Here is a 21,744-nt window from a genome sequence, read left to right as displayed (position 1 = left end):
AGTGATGAAAATAACTCGTGAATACAAGCAAGTTCTTGTATCATCTCCATACCTGTGTGTGTGTGTGTGTCCTATATCCTTGGATTGACGTCGCCGCTGTCCTCTGCTGCTATTTTTGCTGCCATCTAGCGTGGCAGCAACGTTGCATTGTGTCCACCTGCTTAGTTATCTTTTGATTGTTATATTCAGGTGCTAAGATATTCTTAGTGCTCGTTCTCCTGCTTGGTTATCTTTTTCTAGGTTATATCTAGGGGGTTATGTCCTACCTGGTGTATGTTTTGTTTTGTTCTCATCATTTGTAGTCTGTTTACTCGAAGCGACACAATGAAAAAAATTTTCTTTAATTCAATTGTCAAGTTGTTAATTTGAATTTTATTTTCCAGCTACGTTATATCGAATTGCGTATGTATTTATTTTGTCTCCAATATACTTGTTTCATTGCAAGATTTCCAATATTGTTCAAGCTTGTTTAGTTTCTTGCTCATCTTGATCTGTGTAAATTTTGCATATGGATGCAACTCAAAGTTTTTATTCCTTTGATATGTTCCAATTATTTGATCTGTATCTTAATTTTTCTTGCCAATATCACATTGACTGCCAAAATAACCTCTTGCTGTATAACCTGTCCTATTGAGATTATCGTATTCTTGTTAACTTGGCAAGTGAGGATGATCCTGGTAACAATATCCTGTACTTATCCTTGTTATGCTCCGGCCTCTCTCCCGCCCGAACCACCACCCGTCATCGCACGCTCTATCGGCACTCACTCTATTCCGATTGTGCCACCACCAACAGGAATAAATTCACCTCTCCCTCACCATCCATCCACTTATATGTACCTCTAAATATCGTTTCCCTGGCTAATGATAACCATCAATTTAGTTTTTCTTATTGTAACATGAACTGCGGTCCTATTGCTATGCTAGCATTGCGCTACAAACCTGCAATCCTTAAGAATCCTTGTGGTTGAATCTTGGTTTTTGCTTTATCTACGTTCACAAACATTCGAGCTTTAATAAGGTCATTTTACAAAGAGTGGGAACGGACCCTTATGTTGATGCGAGTTAGGGCCGTAGCAAGCGTCGGTGCGGCGTGGTGGGCTGAGGCTTTGAGAGGTTATGTCTGCCCTCGTAACATTCGGCCCATCCATTGTTTGTCCCCAGCATGGAACTGCACAAGGCGCAACTTGACGTAAGTAAGGGCGGTGCCTCTGCGTCAGGGATGAACCCTAATGCCATTCCTCTAGCCCAGCTGTTGAAGAATCCTCAGGCCCTGAACGCCCTATCCTCCCTGACGGGCTTGCAGGGTCTCACTTCCCTAAGTTCCCTACTGGCTCCTGACTCCCAGACCTTAGCTGCTGCCGTGGCTGCCTCTCAGGCGGCACAGCGTCAGAAAACCTATCAGCCCAAACTACGCTCATCTTCCTCAGCTGTTGCTCAGCTACAGGGATCTAGTATCTCGCCTGGTGCCACTTCTACAAACGCTAACGGCTCCTCCCCTAAGGAGAGCAAGCGGAGCAAGTTCGCCCCTTACTAAGACAATATATCCTGACATCCTTGATCGTTTACCCTTTTGATCGTTCAACCTACATCCTTGTCCGCACCTAAAGAATACTCATTGCGTATATTGTGAACATGTGCGGGTTCCGATTAAGCTCCGTGTTTGATCTTGACATCTTAGTAAAGGAGTTCAAACTTCGCAGATTTGTAGAAACTTGTTCGTTGTTCTCCAACGTCGTTTCAATACAAAAATTCAAACAACTGTAACTTATTTTTTGATTATATGTAAATTTTTGCAATTTTTGAAGCGTTGGTTCGTGAACTATAAGCTTTTATATAAGAAGCTATCGGCGATAACTCGCATCTTGCTTCTATAATATTTGCTTTTTGGGAAGTACTAACGTTAGGTATGTTTGTTGTGGCTTAGAATTGAGTGTTCAGCAGCTCCATGAAGCTCTAGAATGTTAGTTCCTTATTATGTCGGCGCTGACTTCAGCAGCTTTACAATAAACATATCATGTAGGACAAACTGCAGCTCTTCCTTGTTGCTATTTCATGTGTGATATATCTTCTTTGTGAGCGTTTAACATTTCTCATGCGCTCTACCTATCTCTTCTAGCGTACTAATCCTGCTTAATGAGAACGTGTCACAAATACTTCTCACCCTCTCGTTTTTTTTTTATTTATTTCAACAAGCTATTCTCTATCTCTCTCCCTCCTAAACCTTCCTTTTCATTTCTGATGCAAATCGATTTTCTGATACCTCGTAAAACGTTTTCAGCTCTTGTTCAGTTCAAATTCCCTAATAAAATATAACAGCTCTACGTTGCTCATCATCCTAACAGTTGAGGCCGATGAGTCAAGTTCAACATATCTTATCCTAACATAGATTAATTATGTGGATTGTGGTTTTGGCGAAGTTAATTCCTTTCCATGCCAATGTATTATCGTCTATAAAGACATCTTTGATACGATAGTGACTGATTCATATACTGTATAGCCGAATAAGGACTTGTCTAGACCAGCTGTTCGAACTTACGGGCATCTTAATGAGCAGTAATTTGTCTCTGGGTTCATTTCTGCATGATGTTTTACTGATAGTAGTGTAACTAGCGCTGTTAGTTGTGTGAATATTATCTTTGGTATTTATTTAGAATTTTCTTGGAGCTTCTAAAAGCTTTTTTTGGCTTGGTGATGGACCGCATTCATAGGTTGGTGTGGTCGCCAGCGCTTTGCTGCTTAAGTAGTTTTATCTCATAGGGTTGTGTTGTCTCTTACGGCCGAGTGTTTACGGTGCAGTGCACTTGATTGTAGTCATGTACGTTATAGCGCGTCAAGCAGTCGTTGCGGTTGAGCTCATGCCCCTGCAGTGTATCATCTCTAAGTGCACTGTACCATAGTCAAGTTAATGACGTATATAAACCTCGGGAGCTTATGACGGTTAAAGAGACTTGCAGGCATTAGCTACTCTCGTTTTCAATTCAGACAATATCAATTGAATGTGGTACAAAGATCCTTATGTTTTAAAAAAATGTTTATCGATGTACAGATTTTACCATAATTTCTTCGTTAAGGCTATCTCTGTTGAAGATAACCTATGGCATCGTCAGCTCAATATGTGAATGTTTCTTCCACTAAGGTTAAATTGTACTTGTAAAGTTTGAGAATTCCGACACTTGCCTTTCATTTCTGCCCTTACCTCTGACCTCGAAACATAACCTGCATCCCAATCCCAACTTCTTGCCGGTGCCATTTCCTTCCTAAGAAATTCCATTTAGAAATAACACTCTCCGGCCAAATGTAAATTCATTCTATGCCGAGCCGTCGAGTGAGACGTATATTTGCTTACATCAGCGATGATATAATTTTTCACTCTCTGAGAGTATAATTAGCTTCTCTATTTCTATTAGTTGATGTAAACAATCTTGATGACAGTGACGGGGCGAAATTAAAGCATCTGCTCAGACCTTAGTATTGAACTTGTTCACTCGACGGTGATTGAGGCTAACCGCCTTCATGAACAACATTTTTAAATTTCATCTCCGACATGCGTGTAAGACTGCACTCAAATCACTCGATTTACTTCTCATGAGCACGCCTATCAGGGGGTAAAAGTTATTTATTTTGCCTCCTCATGAAGATATTAACTTTATTATCAAGTATAGAAACATTTAGGTATTGTAAAATGTTCGGTTGAAGAGTTGTAACACTTGCAGCAGAAACAAGCATCAGACGCTGCGTGAGGTCTGCTGTGGAATGCATTGTCTCTAGAGCCAACAATCAATTTCGTTCTAAACTTTCATTTATATTCGTTCAGAATCAAATAAGCCAGTGCTTCTCTGAAAGGGGCTACTGATAGAATTCGGTATTTTTATTTGATTTGTCATGACTTGAGTAAATCCGTCATCATGTATTTGTATGATTTCATGATAGCAAATTTAATATTTTTGAGTTGAAACGGGCTTCTATGATGTTTGTCGCAATAAGATTCCGGTTCTGTAAATATAATGAAGCGGCAGTTAGGTGCCCCATGGAGTTTGTAATATTTTTTTAATAAAGCGCATAGGCGCGTGCACAGTGAGTATAGTCGCAACAGAAGCCCGGGTGTTTTATCGTCACCGGATAAGGTAAGCGTATAACTGGTGCACTCGACCTGAAGCGAATCATGTTTCATTTTCAGCCTTGCAAATTGAATGATAAATTTATTTGCTCTCACTCCCTACTCAAATATTGAAGTTCGGAACAGTCAAAATACTAAAACCCCATGTAATAATATTCGTCAAAATATAACCCCGATACCAAACCTTGTTCTGTAACACATTTATTGTCATTTATTGAAGCATTTAGAATCACCTTGAATCAAACGTAATATTCTATTATAATGAAAATGGATGGAATAGATTTCTCCTCACTTCGAGTTTGAGAATATGTTGATTACGTACTGAGTTTGAGAATACGTTGAGTTGGTTGATAACTTCTTACCTCGACCAGTTAATTATATCATTTTCTGGCATTGGCTTGTCTACAGGATAGCAATGGAGACAGCTGGTTTGGGCATGGCTGGAGTTGGCTATCATTATGTGGCTCCCAACCATATAGTTCGGGCACCAATCAACTGATGCTCCGTGACACCGCCCTTTCCACACCCATACTGCAACCAACACTCGATGCATGGTTCCCCACTAGCGCTTCTGGCTCCTAGAGGAGACCATTTCCCTGCAGTTGAGTGCTCTTCATGTTGGCATACGTCGGCCGGTCCCGATGTGCCCATTGCTCTCCAGCCTCTCGCTCCTCCTCCCCGCCTCATTGAGACGTCGATCATCTATCAGCCTGTCTTGCCTCAACATTCTCGTCTGCCATCTCACATGAAGCCTAACATGTGTGTTCCACCAGCTATCGCTAACGCGCCGAATTGTTCGGCAGCCTACTCCGGCACTTCAACATCTCATCAACAACATTCTATTGTGATTTACCAGCAAATTCATCCGACTCGTGGAACGTTTTTCTCGCCATTAGACGGATCGAGAAATTTTCAAGAATATCCTTCCCATTTATCTCACGTTCCTCACACTCATTTTGAACAGATCACGAGTTTGGAACAGTTTAATTCATCTGAACTGTCTCAGCAACACAGCAATTCTTTCGGAAAGACTCTTCCCCAGCTCATGCCGAACGGAGAATATTATAATCCATTGAGTACACCAGGGACTGACCAGAATAATTGTAATGAACTTTTTTCGAGTGTGCATTCAGTAGTCTCCTTGAACTCGCCCCAATCATCAGAATTTGGAAATGGAGCATCCTGTATGAGTTACGATACGGTTGGCTCTTCGAATGATTTACAGAATAGTGAGAGGGAGAGACATCGATCAACTAACGCCTCACCTCCAGTTATACCATTCAAAGTTGCTTCTGGTCCATGCAACATATCTCCCACGCGGGAGTTCATTTTTAATTACAATGAAAATAATGACGGCGTTGAAGCTCAATCATCCTACGCAATTGTTGAAAGTGGTAGTATTGGTGGCATTCAATCTACTCAACAGCAAGTTGATATGCAGCAGTCGCTCAACAATTGGGTAGTCAAGATGGAAGCCCCGAAGCATTATTCGACATCCCCAAACCATCTGTGTGGACTAATTTCAGTGTATCCCACTACTCCAATCGTCATTTAAGGAAAAGCGGCAGTAATGGAAAATGGTCGAACCATGCGCTTAGTTTGGAACTCGATGCGTGGAAGAATGAAACTAGAGAGACGACGAATTGAGCGATACATATTCAAAGGTAGTGGGAAAACTGTGTATGGCCCGAAATTTAAAGTAAAATTTAACGAAAAGATGCGACCACGCCCACTCGCTAGATTTGTTGAGGGAAGTGTCTTCCCAAAAAGCTTCTTACATCAGATTATGGGAGTAATAATCTTAGAAAATCGTGGCATCTGATTGAAACTGATCCTTGTAAGGAGTAATGATCGCATTTTGGCATAGCAGATATTGTCCTTCGAGAGGTTGTTAACCTAGGTGGAATCGAGTTTTGATGACTGCTGCTCCGATACTGATACATTAGAGCGATCTACGAGGCGATTCCATGGAAGTATAAAGCTTGGAATATTATCTGTATTGAAGTGAAGATTACGTCTTTCAGTAATTGTGTGTTGTTTGAAATAAAGCATCAGATATTGTTGCTGTTGTAATGCATCGTTAGCAAATATTTTTATCGGTGTCTCGTAATATCTTTAAAGGTACCTTGTTGTTGTTATAAGTGTTTTGTTGCGTTCAGTAATCTCGTCGAGTCCTGAAGGTATTCTCTGACGGTAGGGCTTGCAGTCACTAGAAAATTGCTAGTAAACTGATATAATTCGATGTTGTTTCTTGTATATACATGACTATCTTGAGCAATCAATGCAAGGATAGCTTCTGACAAGCTTGGATCAATTCGACTGACAGGAAGACCATGTTGGTACAGAATGTTGAGGCGGGAAAATGATGCAGTGATGCCGTAAAACAACCTAGTTAGAAATGGACGAGTATTGACTGGCATGTCGCTGTATCGTTAGCTGACTGAAAACTTCCCTCTTTTCTAAGATTCACGAAGTCTCGTCAACAGCTTCTGCTGCTTACAGAGTTGAGCTTAACTTTAGCTTTAGTATTATCTAAGGAAAATCTAGTTACGCTAAATAATCGATAGATAATCTATTCTGTAGAAAAGCAGAATTTTATATAACTTGACTTCCTATGAGTGTCTGTTAGAGACAACATTCGTAAAAGTTATTTCTATTGTGATGCTTCGAATGTTTCCTTAATATTCAGATTATTTTGATACTCTTAGCTTCCTTGAAGAGTTCTTTGAACAATACCCAACTGCTTAGATTTTTTCGACACTTGCTTGAAATTATCACAATTTTTTACTAGCCTTGCTCCTACATTACATTTGCCTCCAGGAGACTGCATCGACCAGTCCTATCTCTAGTCAGCATGTGCCAAGGTGAAAACTCCAACCGAAGTTGCGTTTAGCAAAAAAAAGTAAATCTTGCGTGTGGAGGGAATACTTTTTTCAATAGTCTTAGGCATTTAGTTTTTTGTGATTCTGTTTTAGATGGGATTCGCCAGAAGTTTACTCTCGAGTAAGGTGAGAAAACTACGTGTTTTGTGAGCATTCATATTCGATATTTTAGCTTAATTTGTTGTTGTGGAAAGCTGGAGCTCATCAGTATTCGATATTTACTGTGCGTGCCACTCTGTTGTGCGAGACTGTGAATCTTTGTGCTTATCTTGCTGTTTAAAGCGCTAAACCCTGATTGTACGATGGATAGTGTCTATGTTATAGTGTCCTAGGGACTACAGGCTCAATGCATTTCGGTGTGTAACAGGGATATTAGTCTTGAAAAAGATACGTATATTGCTCAAGTACAATGTTGTCATTTATTGTCAATTTCAATTCTAGACGGTCACTCCCCTTAAATGTTCTTTGCAAATCTCGACGTATTAATTTAATAGTCCAACTCCTCGTAACCTCAATCATTATTGTCCAGATAGTAAGAATATGTGAGCCCATGGATACAAATGCATTCGAACTCGTTAGCATTTCATCGATAATGCTGCAATGACTTCTATGTATAATCTTGCAATGGCCTCTACTGCCGTATACGACAATAACCATGTTTGCTATAATTCTAATCTTAACGTGAAGGCGGCAAGAATCGTACCAGATTCCGACTCAATAAATGACACTTCTGTAGAAGCTTTCACTGTTCAGTTTTGTCAGCGATGGACACTATAGTTTCATGGCAATGTGAAGAGATCACAAATCGATTTGTGTGGAGCGAGATGTTTCACTAATTTTTCATCTTTGATGAAATGGACAAATATGTCTTGACTATTACCGATATCTTTATAATAATCTATTGGATAGCGTGACGATACGTCAGTGAAGTGATATCCGCAGGAAAACGTGCAGTATTAGTTATAAAAGATTTAATTTGCTAAAATTATTCATTTGTAGTAACGCTAAAATAACTCAATACCAAGCAATGAGCTGCACGGTATGGAATTCTTCAACTGCGCGCTTACAACGGATATAATTGTTTTTTAATTCAGTTTACCATAAAATCTGCCGACTTTGAAAATAGATGCTTTTAGACCTAATGTTGTTTTGTTGGTTTTGTGTAATGAAATCTTTATCATTATCTTTATTAGTCTATTTATTAACAGTAGGTTCTTTACTTATTGCTCGTTGCTCTTTGCTTTGGTCGGCTGTGGAATATTTGCGAGATACGTTCGTATGTCGAAAGCGTTTCACGGAGCCGATAATGTAAAGCGTACTTTAGTATTATCTTATATTCTTCCAAGACGGTGCTCTGAAAACTAAGTTTCAGGCCAGCATCATGAATTTTTAGTTTTAGCATTGAATACTACCGAATAATATCTTTGAATTAGTATGTAATTCAACATACAGACATAGTTCGCGAGTGTACTCTTATAGCTGTACCAGTTTATTGGCAACAGCGAGTTTTATCGATCGCATGTTTATCTTAACTAGATAATATAGCTTCAATGATGTGCACATGAAGCTGCGTACATATAAGACTATCATCATAACGTTTACTTAGCAGCAAATGCAGTAAGACGCAACGAGCTTAATTCAGTTTAAATATTTATACGGAAATCGAGATTTTTCAGGTTAATAATCACTTGCGATGCTTTGAAAATAGAGTAGGAGGAAGATGATTTTTGATAAGCCGTTGAAAGTTTATTTCTTTGAAGTGTGTTGTTTGTAATTGTTTCATTATTTAAGTTTAAGATGTACTCAGGATGAATATAAAGCTTTTTCTAGGCGTGGAACTTGATGCTCGTATGGTTGTGACGTAGTGGCTCTTCAACCATTACGACTGAATAAAAAATTGTAACGCGTTAGATTAGTTTCAGATTATTTCTTCGTTATGTCCAGAGACCATAGAGAATTTCTTGTTTTCTAACAAAATTGTGATTATTGGGAAAATTAAAGCTGCTAAACGAACAAGAATCCAGCAAGTAATGCACTTGACGTAATGCACAGACTCCTTTGGCTTTGGACTCTATTTATTTCTAAAAAAAAACAATTAATGGAATTTTTGGTGCGTATAAGATCTGATAAAGTGTAGGTTGTAGTTTCATAAATAGGCAACTTTGTGCTAGAAATATAAGTCAGTTTGCTTGATATATATATAGCATAGGTATATTAGCTCACTTTTTATGGTCGAAAAGATAGGCGTAGTTTGTAATGTAATCATATCAGGAATGGGCCTAACATTCATTTGACTCGAGCTCGTGGATAGAGGAATACAAAAAAAAATGAAAAATAAAAGCAAGTCTGCGATGAACTGGAATGCCCGACTTGCTCATTGGAGCACACAATTTAACGCTAATAATTTTTGGTTGCACCATCTATTACTGCAAAAGTTTCAGACCTAACTTACACATTTAAAACATATCAGGAAGAGCTTTCAATTGACGTACTACTACTACTACTCCTACTGTGTCTTGTTCATCTCTGCAGTTTTTGCCTTATGACGCAACGTACCAGGGTGACTGTTAGCTGCTCGGCCGTTAGCGGCGAGCTTTCATCATTGCTAGCAGGCAGGTCGTGTATGGCGACCTCGAGTCTCAGGCCAGCAGATCTACCTACATCTTTCTATGCCACTCTTCCTCTAAGAGATCATTATTTTCTTTCCTCGTATCTAAGAGAAAGAGGAAGCGATATATCCTGTCTATTGTAATCAAATTCTTTTAGCAATGGAAGGATACGTAGAGAGTCACGTCGTATTCTTGGCTACCGACTTGATGCTCATTTATTCCAGAAAGTTTAATTCTGGATGGAATCTTGATAATCCGTAACTTAATTAAGTAACGATTTCAAATTCAACCTAAACTCTCGATGTATGATTCAGATACTCTATCACCGATCGGAAGCAGATAAAATATTGTTGTCAACTTTTATTTTACTTTTGATGTGAATCCCAATTAATTATGAGCTTGGACAAACTCTGATGCTTTCAAACGACTTCAAGATATGTTGTCTGTAGCTAATATTCATAGATGAGAAATGGTCAATAAATAGGCATTGGAATCAACTCTTACGAGTCACACCATCTCGTGGAATAAAATTAGTACCTTATACTTTTGTTCTGCCATGTTGACTCGGAATTACAAACTTCAAGGAAGATGAAGCAAATTAGTAACAACATATTGAGATACGTAGTAGTTACAGCATCTAATCAGACGTCGTATTATTTTCTATAACGCAGTCTGGCGTTTGGGATAAGAAGCCACAATTAACATAGCCGCACCGACAGACGTTTGTTACTACAAAAAAAAACTGAACCTTATCTGTTCGATCAAATTTGATATTAGGTATTAATTTGCTCGAGCTTTGAAGATACTGGACATCTTAAATTCAATAACTTTAAAACGCTCAAAATTGTTCTCTATTCAAAACTTGACGCAAGTAAAACCACTCAAGGATGGCTTAGCTCATCTCCGATACACTGGATATCATAGCTGATTTTCAATATTAAATTGCTTAACAATCTGTCCCAAAGATTAGATAAGTGATTGTGAATGTACAGTAGAGGCCTTCTTGTCGTCCTCGATGATACCCAAAGTAGTTAAGGCCACGCGTGAACCCAACAACTGCATCTAGCAAGTAACCATTAGTTCAGTCTTCACTTCATGCAGCTCTGCTCACGACATTGCGTTCAATACGTAATGAAGTTTCCAACTATTATATATCACTAACAAATTATTGAACCACGTAAATATTTCCTCACTGTGGTATCACTAGCTTGAATACCACTTTTACTACTGACCTTGAACACAAAAGTATCATACCGGAGGCTAATAATGCCTCAAAATCTCTAACCAAATCGACGACTCTCAGAAAATATTTCCGATTCAATATAGTCCTCGCCAGCTACGTTCGTTCATATCAACCTTGATGAATGAATTCCGACATTAGTAGATGACAAAGCTTTGCACGATACTCGAGTTGAACTGGTTATAGATAATATTCATGATACAACACAGCATATGTGAAGAATTGATTTGTTCTCTTCGGGATTGGTTTTTTTTTACATTCACGGTTCACCTGAGCGTATATAATTGCTCAGGGCGCAATCGTTAACACAAGCGTTTTTCAATTCGAATAAGTGCCCAGGCCACAGAATTGCGCATAAATAAACTAAGAAAAACTAACGACAAAACAAAAAGTTTCAACACATTTATGTGATCTAGAATTAAAAACAACTCTATAATGAAGCAAGTGACATTTCAACAGAAGCATATATTCACCACTCACGAGTTCGTACTATCCCAACATACCATAGGTATTCTACGTTCACATCTTGGCCTAAATTCGTACACAATTGAGGTCATCCATCTATCTTAAAAATTATAACTAGTCTATAGAATTTTTCTACAATGACGAACAATCATGAGCATCAATAGTACCTTAAATGAATAGCTTCCAATTCCCTGTACTTCCTTTGAATATATCTTTTCTTCCAATACAGAATGGAGCCCCCGATCGTTTTACTATCCAAATAATTTCAAGATTCCTGCAAATGCAACTAGTTCGATATTCTATATTACTCTGCAAAATAGTTCCTAAAAAAAGTAATTGTGATTTATCATTACCGCCGAATTAGAAAAGTAAATAATCAAAACTTATGCAAACTACTGTTGTTTGATATAAATGCTGTGAGAGACAACTTGTAAAGAAAATTTTCATTGAAGGTTCCATTACTAAGGAACATGGAGCTGGGAATCCTCTACTTTCACATAAATGCAAGGTGACCAAACGGTTTTATTAACATAACATAACATAACATATTGATCTCGGCGCTGAAGTGTAGGCCTGATGTGGCCTGTCGCCGATTCTTTTCCTTTTGTGATCTGGTCACAATCGCCGATTGTGACCATTAATGTGACCAAACGGTTTTCATAGGCTTATTGTAGCTTGCCTATCTGAAGATTCCAAGAGAAAATTTGAAAACGTACTATGCTGAGAATCAGTCAAAAATATATCAAACGATTTTTATTGATACCGAGGATAAAATATGGACCTTCTCACACTGTCGTTCTTGGCCAAGGTTTGCAAGAATTATCGAACCCATCACAACTTCTTCGAAGTGAGGCAGTACCTTCTACGGCATCATGTCCAGCCAAAGTGTTGGTCGAGCCCCTGAGCGTTGCGTCGCATCCACGCCTCAAGTTTGGCTTGCGAAGTTTCAGACAAGCTGCTCCTCCAGCCGCCAACGGCTCCTGTACAGCGTCGTGTAGTGCTTGTCAATTCATATTATTGTCTTTATTCCGCTATTCAATTAATGTTTAAAAAAATGTAAGGCAGTACCATGGAGGAACTTGTGTTAAAATCTTTTAGTCAGGTTCGTCATCATTAGTTTGTTACTTAGAGTTGTTCATGTCATTGAATTGTGGATTGATATAATTTACAGATGATAGTTGAAGTTTGCCAAACATAATTTGTACAAAATTTTCCGGACGTGTAAATGCATTCTGATTAAAAGCAGATGAAAAAACCTTGAGAGATAATAATTCTGATAGCTTCTGAACGCCGTAGTTAACAGACCTTAACTTATATCAGCGGGTACGGCAGAAATTAGGGGCAGTTATATAGTAGCAGAATGGTTTACTAGCGTTTCGGCTATTAAGCTGTTTCACCCCGGGACTCGAAAATAAATATCATTAGCCAGGCGGAAGGTGTCATTTATATTTGAGGAATAAGGAGGGACAGGTGCATAAAAACAGCAGGAAGACAAACAAGAAACGTTTGCCGCTCAATGATACACGATATGTTGTCGCAGAGACAACATATCGTGACAAGTATGTTGTTTTTGCGAAAAAATTGTCTCTGGGAGACAAAGGAGAGAAATTTAAAGAATCCTGCTTACACAATGAATTAACCCAACAACTGAGATACTACAAGCTCTATGGTGGAGTGCCCAGGAACGTTTCTCCTAGGAACACAAAGTCCCATACTGCTTCTGACAAGCGCAAACGTATGTCAGTTGGCGATTTGACATTAAATTATTTCACAACTTCGCTCCATTTGATCTCGAGACAAGAACTGATATCGCGGTGCCATGAAATTTGCCATTTCCAAAGGAGAAGTTTTGTACGTCTGAAACCTAATAGAATCTATAGAAATATCCGGAATATTTTTATAACAGTGGTACGCCTATATAGGGTCTTTAAAATTGCCCCTCTCTTTTACCTTTCCTAACGAAGCCTCCTTCGTGAGGATCAATCTTCACAATTGGATCGTGATCAGGATTGATAGCTGGATTGCATCTCATGGAATCAATATGCAGATGCTTAGTCAGTGTCTCGAGCTGCGCGTCGCTCACGCTCACGTCTGCAACACATTAACTTCGCCATCAAGCACAAAATATCAACGCAGCGCAGACGGCAGCTACTTTAACGCCGACAGTCAATAGAAAAAAATGAGCAAGTAATAAATTTTCAATCGCACACACTATTCTTTACTGGAACCAGTTGTCTTAACATTTGACCATTTTAATTAAGTTTGGAGCTTTTACTTTTTCATACAGGTAAGAAGGTCATCACTAAATCCTCAAGTTAATTGAATGTGCTCTATAGAGCGCATAAAATAATCCAAAATCGCATTATAGTGGAGAATGAATACACGGCACTTGCAACTCACCGAGGAAACTAGCAATACGTAAGATCACCGCCGGTAAATCACTTTTTAGTTCTTCATAAGTAATGATAAGTAGGTTGGGCTCATCACGCTTCTCCCACGCCTCCCGCACGTGGCTCCAGAAGGGCGAGTACAAAACTGCAACCATGAATGTCCATTAAATTGCAAATATCCACACTCACATTTTCACACGTATGCTACACAATTCAATTATAAGACCAATTTAAATCTGACCTGAATTGTCTTTTTCAATATTGTTGTAATGTGGACGACATAAAAAACACACATACAACCGCTGAATTCGAAAGTTTCTAAAAATGCTAAGTTAGGGTCAAGAGGCAACCAATTTAGTGTGAAATCGTTTGCATGTGCAACTGGGAGCTAATTCCTAATAGACCCCATTTTGCTTCAAAATGAAATATTCAACAAGTTGTTTTGCCCAGCTATAGTCATTTTTCAGCTCAGCCTATAAGTGGAATATGTTGCAAGAAACTATTACCATTCTCGCATGCCGACTTAACTTGCCGCTTCACCTTTCTCTGCAATACAGCCTTTCATGTACATAAATCAGCCTATACCGAACTTTGAGGACATTTCACCACGCTAAGCGAACCTGCACGGACCTAATCTGACTTCATTGGCTGTTGGAGGTCAGAGAGGAGGGACAAGTAAAAAGGTGAGTCTTGCGGCCAGTTATAGGCCGCAAAGTAGGTTGTGAGTCGGGGCAGCGTGAATAGGACAATAGGTTGGCGCAACAAGAGGTTAGGGCCGTTAGGCCAAAGTAAGTGAGGCCGGATGCAGAACTGCCTGCTATTAGCGGGATGCCTGTCGGAGACCACCAATGCCGTGCTTCGAATAGACCACCCAGATCCCTAACCACAAGAACATAGCCTCAAACATTTAATGACTACACATTATAAGCCGCAAGCCACTAGACAGATCACGACCATTGAAGTAGCCCAATCTGCCCACAGGGGAACAGCCTGTAATAGTTTGGCCCAGAATCGTCTGCCAGTGCGCGAAAAAATTCTGCACCACTCTGACACCGCGCGCGGGAGCCTTGCAGTAAATTTGAGAACCGTCTGTATTCATCTTTTACATCGAATCAGCCCACAGTCGAACGGTGGCTTGATAATGGACGATAGATTTTGGAACAGAACTATGCTCTATGAAAACTAACTTCAGATGCTGTGAGATAAAGGTTACGTAATTTAACGAAGCGTCGAAAGTCATGTTCGATCCGCGGTCTGGTGATGCACAGCAGGATTCATGCAGTTCAACTGGCGAGCTTTGCTGATTGATTGCAGTCCGTTTTCCGCTGGTTACAGTTCGAGCTAAAGTCAGGGTATGACGTGATGATTCGATTTGAAGTTCAGTGGTGGACGGTCATCACACTCTGGGCTATTCGCTTCAGAATATGGTGGCGTAAAGCTCTAGATATTTAAAAGACAATGATGTCATGGGCTAGTTACTGACGGCAGGATTAATACTCGGCTGATTGGTGACCGTGCTGGGAGCTCTCCTCAGGGCTGATTGATGCACAAAATTGGTGGTGCACGGCTGCTCTCCCTGTATGAGTGAGCAAGCTCAAGTTTTGGCTGAAGACCTATGGTACTATTTTCTGTAAGCAGTATATCACTGGTGCGGATTACGGTATTCCAGCATTGACTGCGGCTTCTATCTCTGAGGCTGAGTAAACAAAGTGCATGCTGGGTGTTGGCCCCATGGTCTTTTTAAGAGTAAAATTTGTTGATCACGGTTGCGCCCCCAACAAAGGATGGACAGGAGCAAATTTTACATTGAAGCCATCACAGGCTTCACCACGCACAATCTTCTTTTATTCTTGAATGAATTTTGTCAATTGGAAATTCTTTGCTGTGCAGAGAAAGTATAGAAGAAGCAAATAGCTTCCAAGGAACGATTACTCACAATCTAAGGATTAGTTACTTCTCTAGGATCTTTCGTTATGTCATTTACGATTAAGCTTAAATGGTTACAGAGCTTTGTAGCTACCTTGTTACAAGATATTCGTAGTTTTAGGGTAATTAAACTTGACGATATATTAGATTTGTGATGAATGCTCCTCCTGTACATCCGTTGAGCTCACCTTTATCCTCGATGAAGTCGTCAATGAACTCATCGATTGTGCCAGAGAATCCGTGCGACAGAATGATTTTGTGATGGTGATAGAACGACACAGCCACGTCCCGAGGGTCACGCGTCACGTACACGACCTAGCGCGAGATAAGTCGTACCAGACCATCATGTACACAACATGGCGCGATATATAAGTCATGCCAGACCATCACATACACAACCTGGCGCGAGATAAGTCATGCCAGACCATCATGTACACAACCTGGCACGAGATAAGTCATGCCAGACCATCATGTACACAACCTGGCGCGAGATAAGTCATACCAGACCTTCGCGTACACAACCTGGCACGAGATAATTCTTACCAGACCATCATGTACACAACCTGGCGCGAGATAAGTCGTACCAGACCATCATGTACACAACCTGGCGCGAGATAAGTCATGCCAGACCATCACGTACACAACCTGGCGCGAGATAAATCATCTCTGACCATCTAATGTGACAATATTCGGCGCATTTATTGTCGTTGAAATTTCGTATTGGCGACTATCTTGTGTTTTTGGCAACGTTTCAGCTTAACAATTACGTATCATCAAAGATTTTTTTCGTTAGTGGGTTAGCGGGTTTCAGAACTTAAAATATTTATTGTGAGAAAGAGAGAGAACAAGCTAAATTTTCCGCAACATCATTCAATATAGTGAGTACACGAAATAACTTTGATCAATATGAAATATTAATGTGAAAAGTAAAAACATTTCAACTTTCATGTAATTTAACGATAGTTTAGATGAAAAATAATACTTTACTGTAGAAAATACGGTAAAATGATCAAAAATTATCACGACGCATCAAAATACAAGCACTATACCATAACCATATTCATTATTAATAATTATTCGGTAGGTAATTTATTTTCATTTGAAGGGAAGCGTACGACTGCAAACGTGCACTCGCTGAAATCAGCTGAGCTTACCAAACCAACTTCTTGACAATTATCTAAAATATAATCACCGTTTTGTCATTTCTAGGCTACTGTGACAATTTTCGTTTCAATTTCGCTAATTTTTGCGGTGCATGGGTACAAGGGCTTAAGTCATAGTTGAACTACCGTCATGCCGATGAACCTTGCCAATACCGTCGCCGCCTCTCGATCTATTTTATAAACAAAACTGAACCACATCTTTTTAAGCAATACTACAGCAGCTTTGTTGTCATCATGTAATTATTGAACTCTACAGATCGTGTTTCTGACCAGTATTATACCGTTTTAGAGTCGATCAGCGATGTATGGGCAGTTTCTACCCAGTGGCGACTTATAATGTGTCATTGACGGTATGGGTTGAAGTCTCATCGCATACCTTGCTGGTGCGAAGCAGTTCAGGAGAAAGCAGAGAGAAAGGCAAGTGCGTTTTGAGGGCTCTTCGGTCCGGCAAATCTCGTGCGCGGTGAAGAGAGTCAAAAGGTCCTGGTGGAGGCTCTCCGTTCATCCTTTCCGCCACCTCAGGAAATTCGAACACCCGGCGGTCGATGATGCAGTCAGCTCTAATGGAGACGAAATGAATTGATGTGGTAATTGGTAAAATAATATTTACCGAGATCTTAACGATAGCAGCGCAAACGTAAGGCTTAGTACAAATGAAAAATTTCAACAAACCTTATATATTTAATTTTTCACGGTAATGTGCCTTTTTTAAAGTAAGTAATAATATGGCACAACGTACATATTAGCAATTTACAAAGCGATCACAGAAACATTTTGTCGGCAACGAAAGTGTTGTTGACTTTGTGTGTGCACAGAGTGTTTTGCTGAGGAATATTTAAATTTTAAAAGCCGATACTTACTCCAAAAAAGGAAATCTCATATCCAAAGGCGTTTTTGCTTGACTATAGTCGAAGTTGTTAAGAAGAAGCCATACGAGTTCTTCTGTCCACGTCGTCCCTGCCAAAGACAACACTTTTGTTGACCAAATTACAATGAAAGTACAGGGAAGTGTAAAAATCACAAACAATATATATATTGCATCTACAAATATTAATTAATGTTATTAAGTTTTTTGAAGACTAGAGAGTAATTTTTATTACTCAAGATATTGGGGCAAAACAAAGCCCAACAGCGAACCAGCACCAAACGGAATCATTACGACCATAAACTACGAAAATAAGATAAGCAGCGGTCACGAGGCAGATGAACCTGCATCCTGAGGTCAATCGTTCAAATAACATAAGAATCAGAATCGCAAACGACAAATTTAAATTTATTATCTACAACAAAGCTAGTTAATCCAAAACCTAAACAAGAATAATAATCCCTGCTCAAAATTAGACTCCTACAGCAAACCCTAGTCGGTTATGAATTTTATTGAAACAAAGGAGGTTGTAGACTTCACCGAAATTTCAACTAAATTGTCGGACGACAACGTAAGGCAGTGGTTTCAATTGCCACCTCCTGTTCGCAGTACAAAGGTACCACACGAGGAAGGCTCACAATGAGACCGTAAATCGTTCGACACTACGTGCTCATAAGCCTGCACCTGCATCGTAATACGGTGCCCAAGCTTGCACCAGCATCGTAATACGGTGCACCAAACTTACACTATCATCGTAATACGATGCACCAAGCTTACACTATCGTCAAAATACTGTGCACCAAGCTTACACTATCATCGTAATACGGTGCACCAAGCTTACATCAGCATCGTAATACAATACCCCTAGCTTGCACCAGCATCGTAAAACGGTGCTCCAAGCCTGCATCAGCGTCGTGATACGGTGCTAAAAGCTTGCACCAGCATCGTAATACGGTCCTCCAACTTTACACCAGCATCGTAATACGGAGCCCAAAGCTCGCAGCAGCATCGTAATACGGTACACCAAGCTTGGGCCAGCATCGTAATACGGTGCACCAAGCCTGGACTAGCATCGTAATACAGTGCACCAAGCATGGGCCAGCATCGTAATACGGTGCTCCAAGCATCGTAATACGGTGCCCCAAACTTACACTACATCGTAATACGGTACTCCAAGCTTGCACCAGCATCGTAATACGGTACTCCAAGCTTGCACCAGCATCGTAATAGGGTGCTCTAAGCTTGCATCAGCATCGTAATACGGTGCTCCAAGCTTGCACCAGCATCGTAATACGGCGCTCCAAGCTTACACCAGCATCGTAATACGGCCCTCCAACCTTACACCAGCATCGTAATACGGTCCCCAAACCTTACACCAGCATCGTAATACGGTGCCCAAAGCTTGCAACAGCATCGTAATACGGTGCACCAAGCTTGGGCCAGCATTCTTATAGGGTGCACCATGCATGGGCCAGCTTCGTAATACGGTGCCCCAGCTTGCATCAGCATCGTAATACGGTGCTCAAAACTTGCACCAGCATTGTAATACGGTGCATCAAGCTTGGGCCAGCATCGTAATACGATGCACCAAGCTTGCACCAGCATCATAATACGGTGCTCCAAGCTTGCATCGGCATCGTAATACGGTGCCCCAAGCTTGCATCAGCATCGTAATACGGTGCACCAAGCTTGCTCCAGCATCGTAATACGGTGTCCCAAGCTTGTACCAGCATCGTAATACGGTACTACAAGCTTGCACCAGCATCGTAATACGGTGCCCCAAGCTTGCACCAGCATCGTAATACGGTGCCCCAAGCTTGCACCAGCATCGTAATACGGTGTCCCAAGCTCGCACCAGCATCGTAATACGACGTGCTCCAAGCTTGCACCAACATCAGTGCACCGACGCTGCAAGACTGACAATAATTGAAGTCCTCATCATCAAGGATGAGTCTCGTTATCAATAATTGTATAAACAATTGAATTTGTCAAGATATTGTAATTATTTCAGAATAATCTCAAGTTTTTACTTGTATCCATGATGCCTATTGTACGGCCGTTGAAGACCAGAGAGTCTTCGTTATTAACAGTAATCCTAATTTTTAAATTCTGCAAATTAGGCTTTTGATAGGATTTAAAAATTTGAATATGACGTTTACAAGTTGCATTTTGTTAGAATTGGACGACGTTACGAATGAACATTGTACATACATTATCAATTAAGAAGACGGTTTTACTACTACACCACTATATGGTCTTCAGCGAAACTTGCATTACAGAAACTGCTTCTGCCCAACTATAGCAATACCTAATGTTTGTACTAATGTAATTTCAAAATATGTATAAATTTTAGGCGTCGCAAGAAAATACAAATTACTAAATGATGAATATTGTACATTCTAAACGTCGCAATACCGTATTAAAATGTCTGTTAGAAACCATGTATTCGAACTTTTAAATTGTTCAAGAAGTCCAATTCGCCAAATTGAGAAGAAATTAAAAAATTTATCATAGGAATAACTACCTAGTCTTCATCAAAACCTACATTATTATACAAATTCATAGAGAAATAGCTGCAAAAGATTTGTTCAACTAATCCCAATACCTCTTTTATAACCTCCAACAACACGTTTACCTGTTTTTGGGTAACTCGCTACCACGACATCAGAAGGGCGGAACTGGAATTCGTAAAGCGCTTCTGCGTAGTCATTATAGATTCCTTGCATGTAGTATTTCTGAGGTCCAATAGCAACGGCACCACTGAGATAACCACTGTATCTTTTTCTTAATGATAACACGTCATCTACGCAAGGAGCTGGGAGATCATATGGAAACTTCGGCTTGAGAGAATTGCAACTTTTCGGTGAGGTGCTTTCTCTGGATGACATTTTCTGCGGATACTCTTAGCATTACTTGTTTGAGTTGTCTTTGGTTAGCAAGTTTCATCAACAAGCAAATGTTTCTGAAATAATAAACTAATTACGCAAAATTTTTTAGTTCGTCATGGCATATATATTTTTAAATGTTGATGGGTTGTTCATAGTACAACAAATAATGCAGGATTTAATGATTCTATATTGCAAAGCTGAGAGACCAGACTCCCAAAGCAGAACAGATTCAATCATTAGGATATTAGAACAGATTCAATCATTAGACTATACAAGTTGTGTTCTTTCTCAAATCTTCTCAAGGGCTCACAATCGCTGGCGGCTGCGTGCATTAATAGTTTTAATTTAAAAAATATACGTTGCGGAATAGAAACTTAACAAGGCTACACATAATTTGGATAGATACCTCCCAGGAAGTATGCGAGAGAATAACTAAACTAACATTCTTGAGGCAGAAAATTACTAGAGATTTCGTTCGGACTAGCGATGCTACATGATAGCTACTGCGCTTACACCACCACTCGTCGCAGTCCGTGTGCAACTGATGCTGGGCAGCATCTTTATGCAGCAACAAAACCGACGATTGCCTGTACAATGTACATCTGTGTTTTAGTAAACTGAAGTTGTTTAACGCCGCACTTGTAATCAGAAACGCAGAAATTTTCTTAGAACGGCGTAATGTTTGCCAAACACAAATGCGACCTTTGTTTACGCGACAAGATGTTTTAAGGCCATAGCTGCTGTTGCAACCACCAAACGATATCAGCAAACCTTTAGTTACATGTCCCATACCCCTCTTCCCATCCCATGAATTACGCTCCCCTCACTGGCCCCCGCTGGGAGGATGCCACATAAACGAACGTCATCCTGCACAGAGATAAAGTGCGGTTCACAACTCGGAGTATAAAACATTCCATCCTAGTCAAGTTGTGACAATCAAGAGAGAGCTTTTCTCGTTGAAGATTATAAGCTCATGCTCATCTTTGTTCGAAGAGACAATGAAAAAAGTGATGCGATATCATTTCATGACGAATAGCGTAGCCTGATAACACTCAATGAGATTCCAATTTATAGAAATCTCGTAGTTTATTGTAGAATCTCACTTTAGCGTCCAATTACGCCCGGTAGATGGTTATACAATCACTAATTCTCAATTCATATGTATTTTCACACGAACAACAACACTATGAAATAATA

The 21,744-nt window shown here is 39.9% G+C and overlaps 2 protein-coding genes across 7 annotated transcripts in view; one reads left to right on the top strand and one right to left on the bottom strand.

The window, feature by feature from the left end:
- Positions 1-11,555, top strand: part of LOC108677851 (poly(rC)-binding protein 3) — a 127,032-nt gene extending 115,477 nt beyond the window's left edge. For 4 of the 5 annotated variants that reach the window (XM_018166144.2, XM_018166148.2, XM_018166146.2 and 1 more), the window contains exon 10: positions 1,164-3,172. In XM_018166144.2, coding sequence (XP_018021633.1) covers positions 1,164-1,536 — 373 coding nt within the window. In that variant the 3' untranslated portion in view covers positions 1,537-3,172. Of the gene's footprint in view, positions 1-1,163; positions 3,173-4,527 lie in introns of those variants that run through there. The other variant, XM_018166147.1, reaches the window with a different exon arrangement.
- Positions 11,556-11,909: 354 nt separating this feature from the next.
- On the bottom strand, positions 11,910-21,151 carry LOC108677850 (luciferin sulfotransferase). Of its 2 annotated transcripts, none has more exons than XM_047879860.1 (8): positions 21,061-21,151; positions 20,295-20,550; positions 17,655-17,751; positions 17,171-17,354; positions 15,820-15,946; positions 13,716-13,850; positions 13,266-13,406; positions 11,910-12,295 (listed from the first exon to the last, which is right to left on the bottom strand). In XM_047879860.1, the coding sequence occupies exons 1-8, from the start codon at positions 21,103-21,105 to the stop codon at positions 12,186-12,188; spliced, it is 1,095 nt and encodes a 364-aa protein (XP_047735816.1). In that variant the 5' UTR covers positions 21,106-21,151; the 3' UTR covers positions 11,910-12,185. The 2 variants fall into 2 exon arrangements, with proteins under 2 accessions (XP_047735816.1, XP_018021631.1); XM_018166142.2 differs by having other exon boundaries at positions 20,954-21,127.
- Between the last annotated feature and the right edge of the window lie 593 nt (positions 21,152-21,744).

The sequence above is a fragment of the Hyalella azteca genome, unplaced genomic scaffold (genome assembly GCF_000764305.2).
Source record: "Hyalella azteca isolate HAZT.00-mixed unplaced genomic scaffold, Hazt_2.0.2 contig4008, whole genome shotgun sequence".
Taxonomy (NCBI): domain Eukaryota; kingdom Metazoa; phylum Arthropoda; class Malacostraca; order Amphipoda; family Hyalellidae; genus Hyalella; species Hyalella azteca.
Note: the sequence above shows the minus strand (reverse complement) of the source record. Positions and strands in the feature narration are given on the sequence as shown.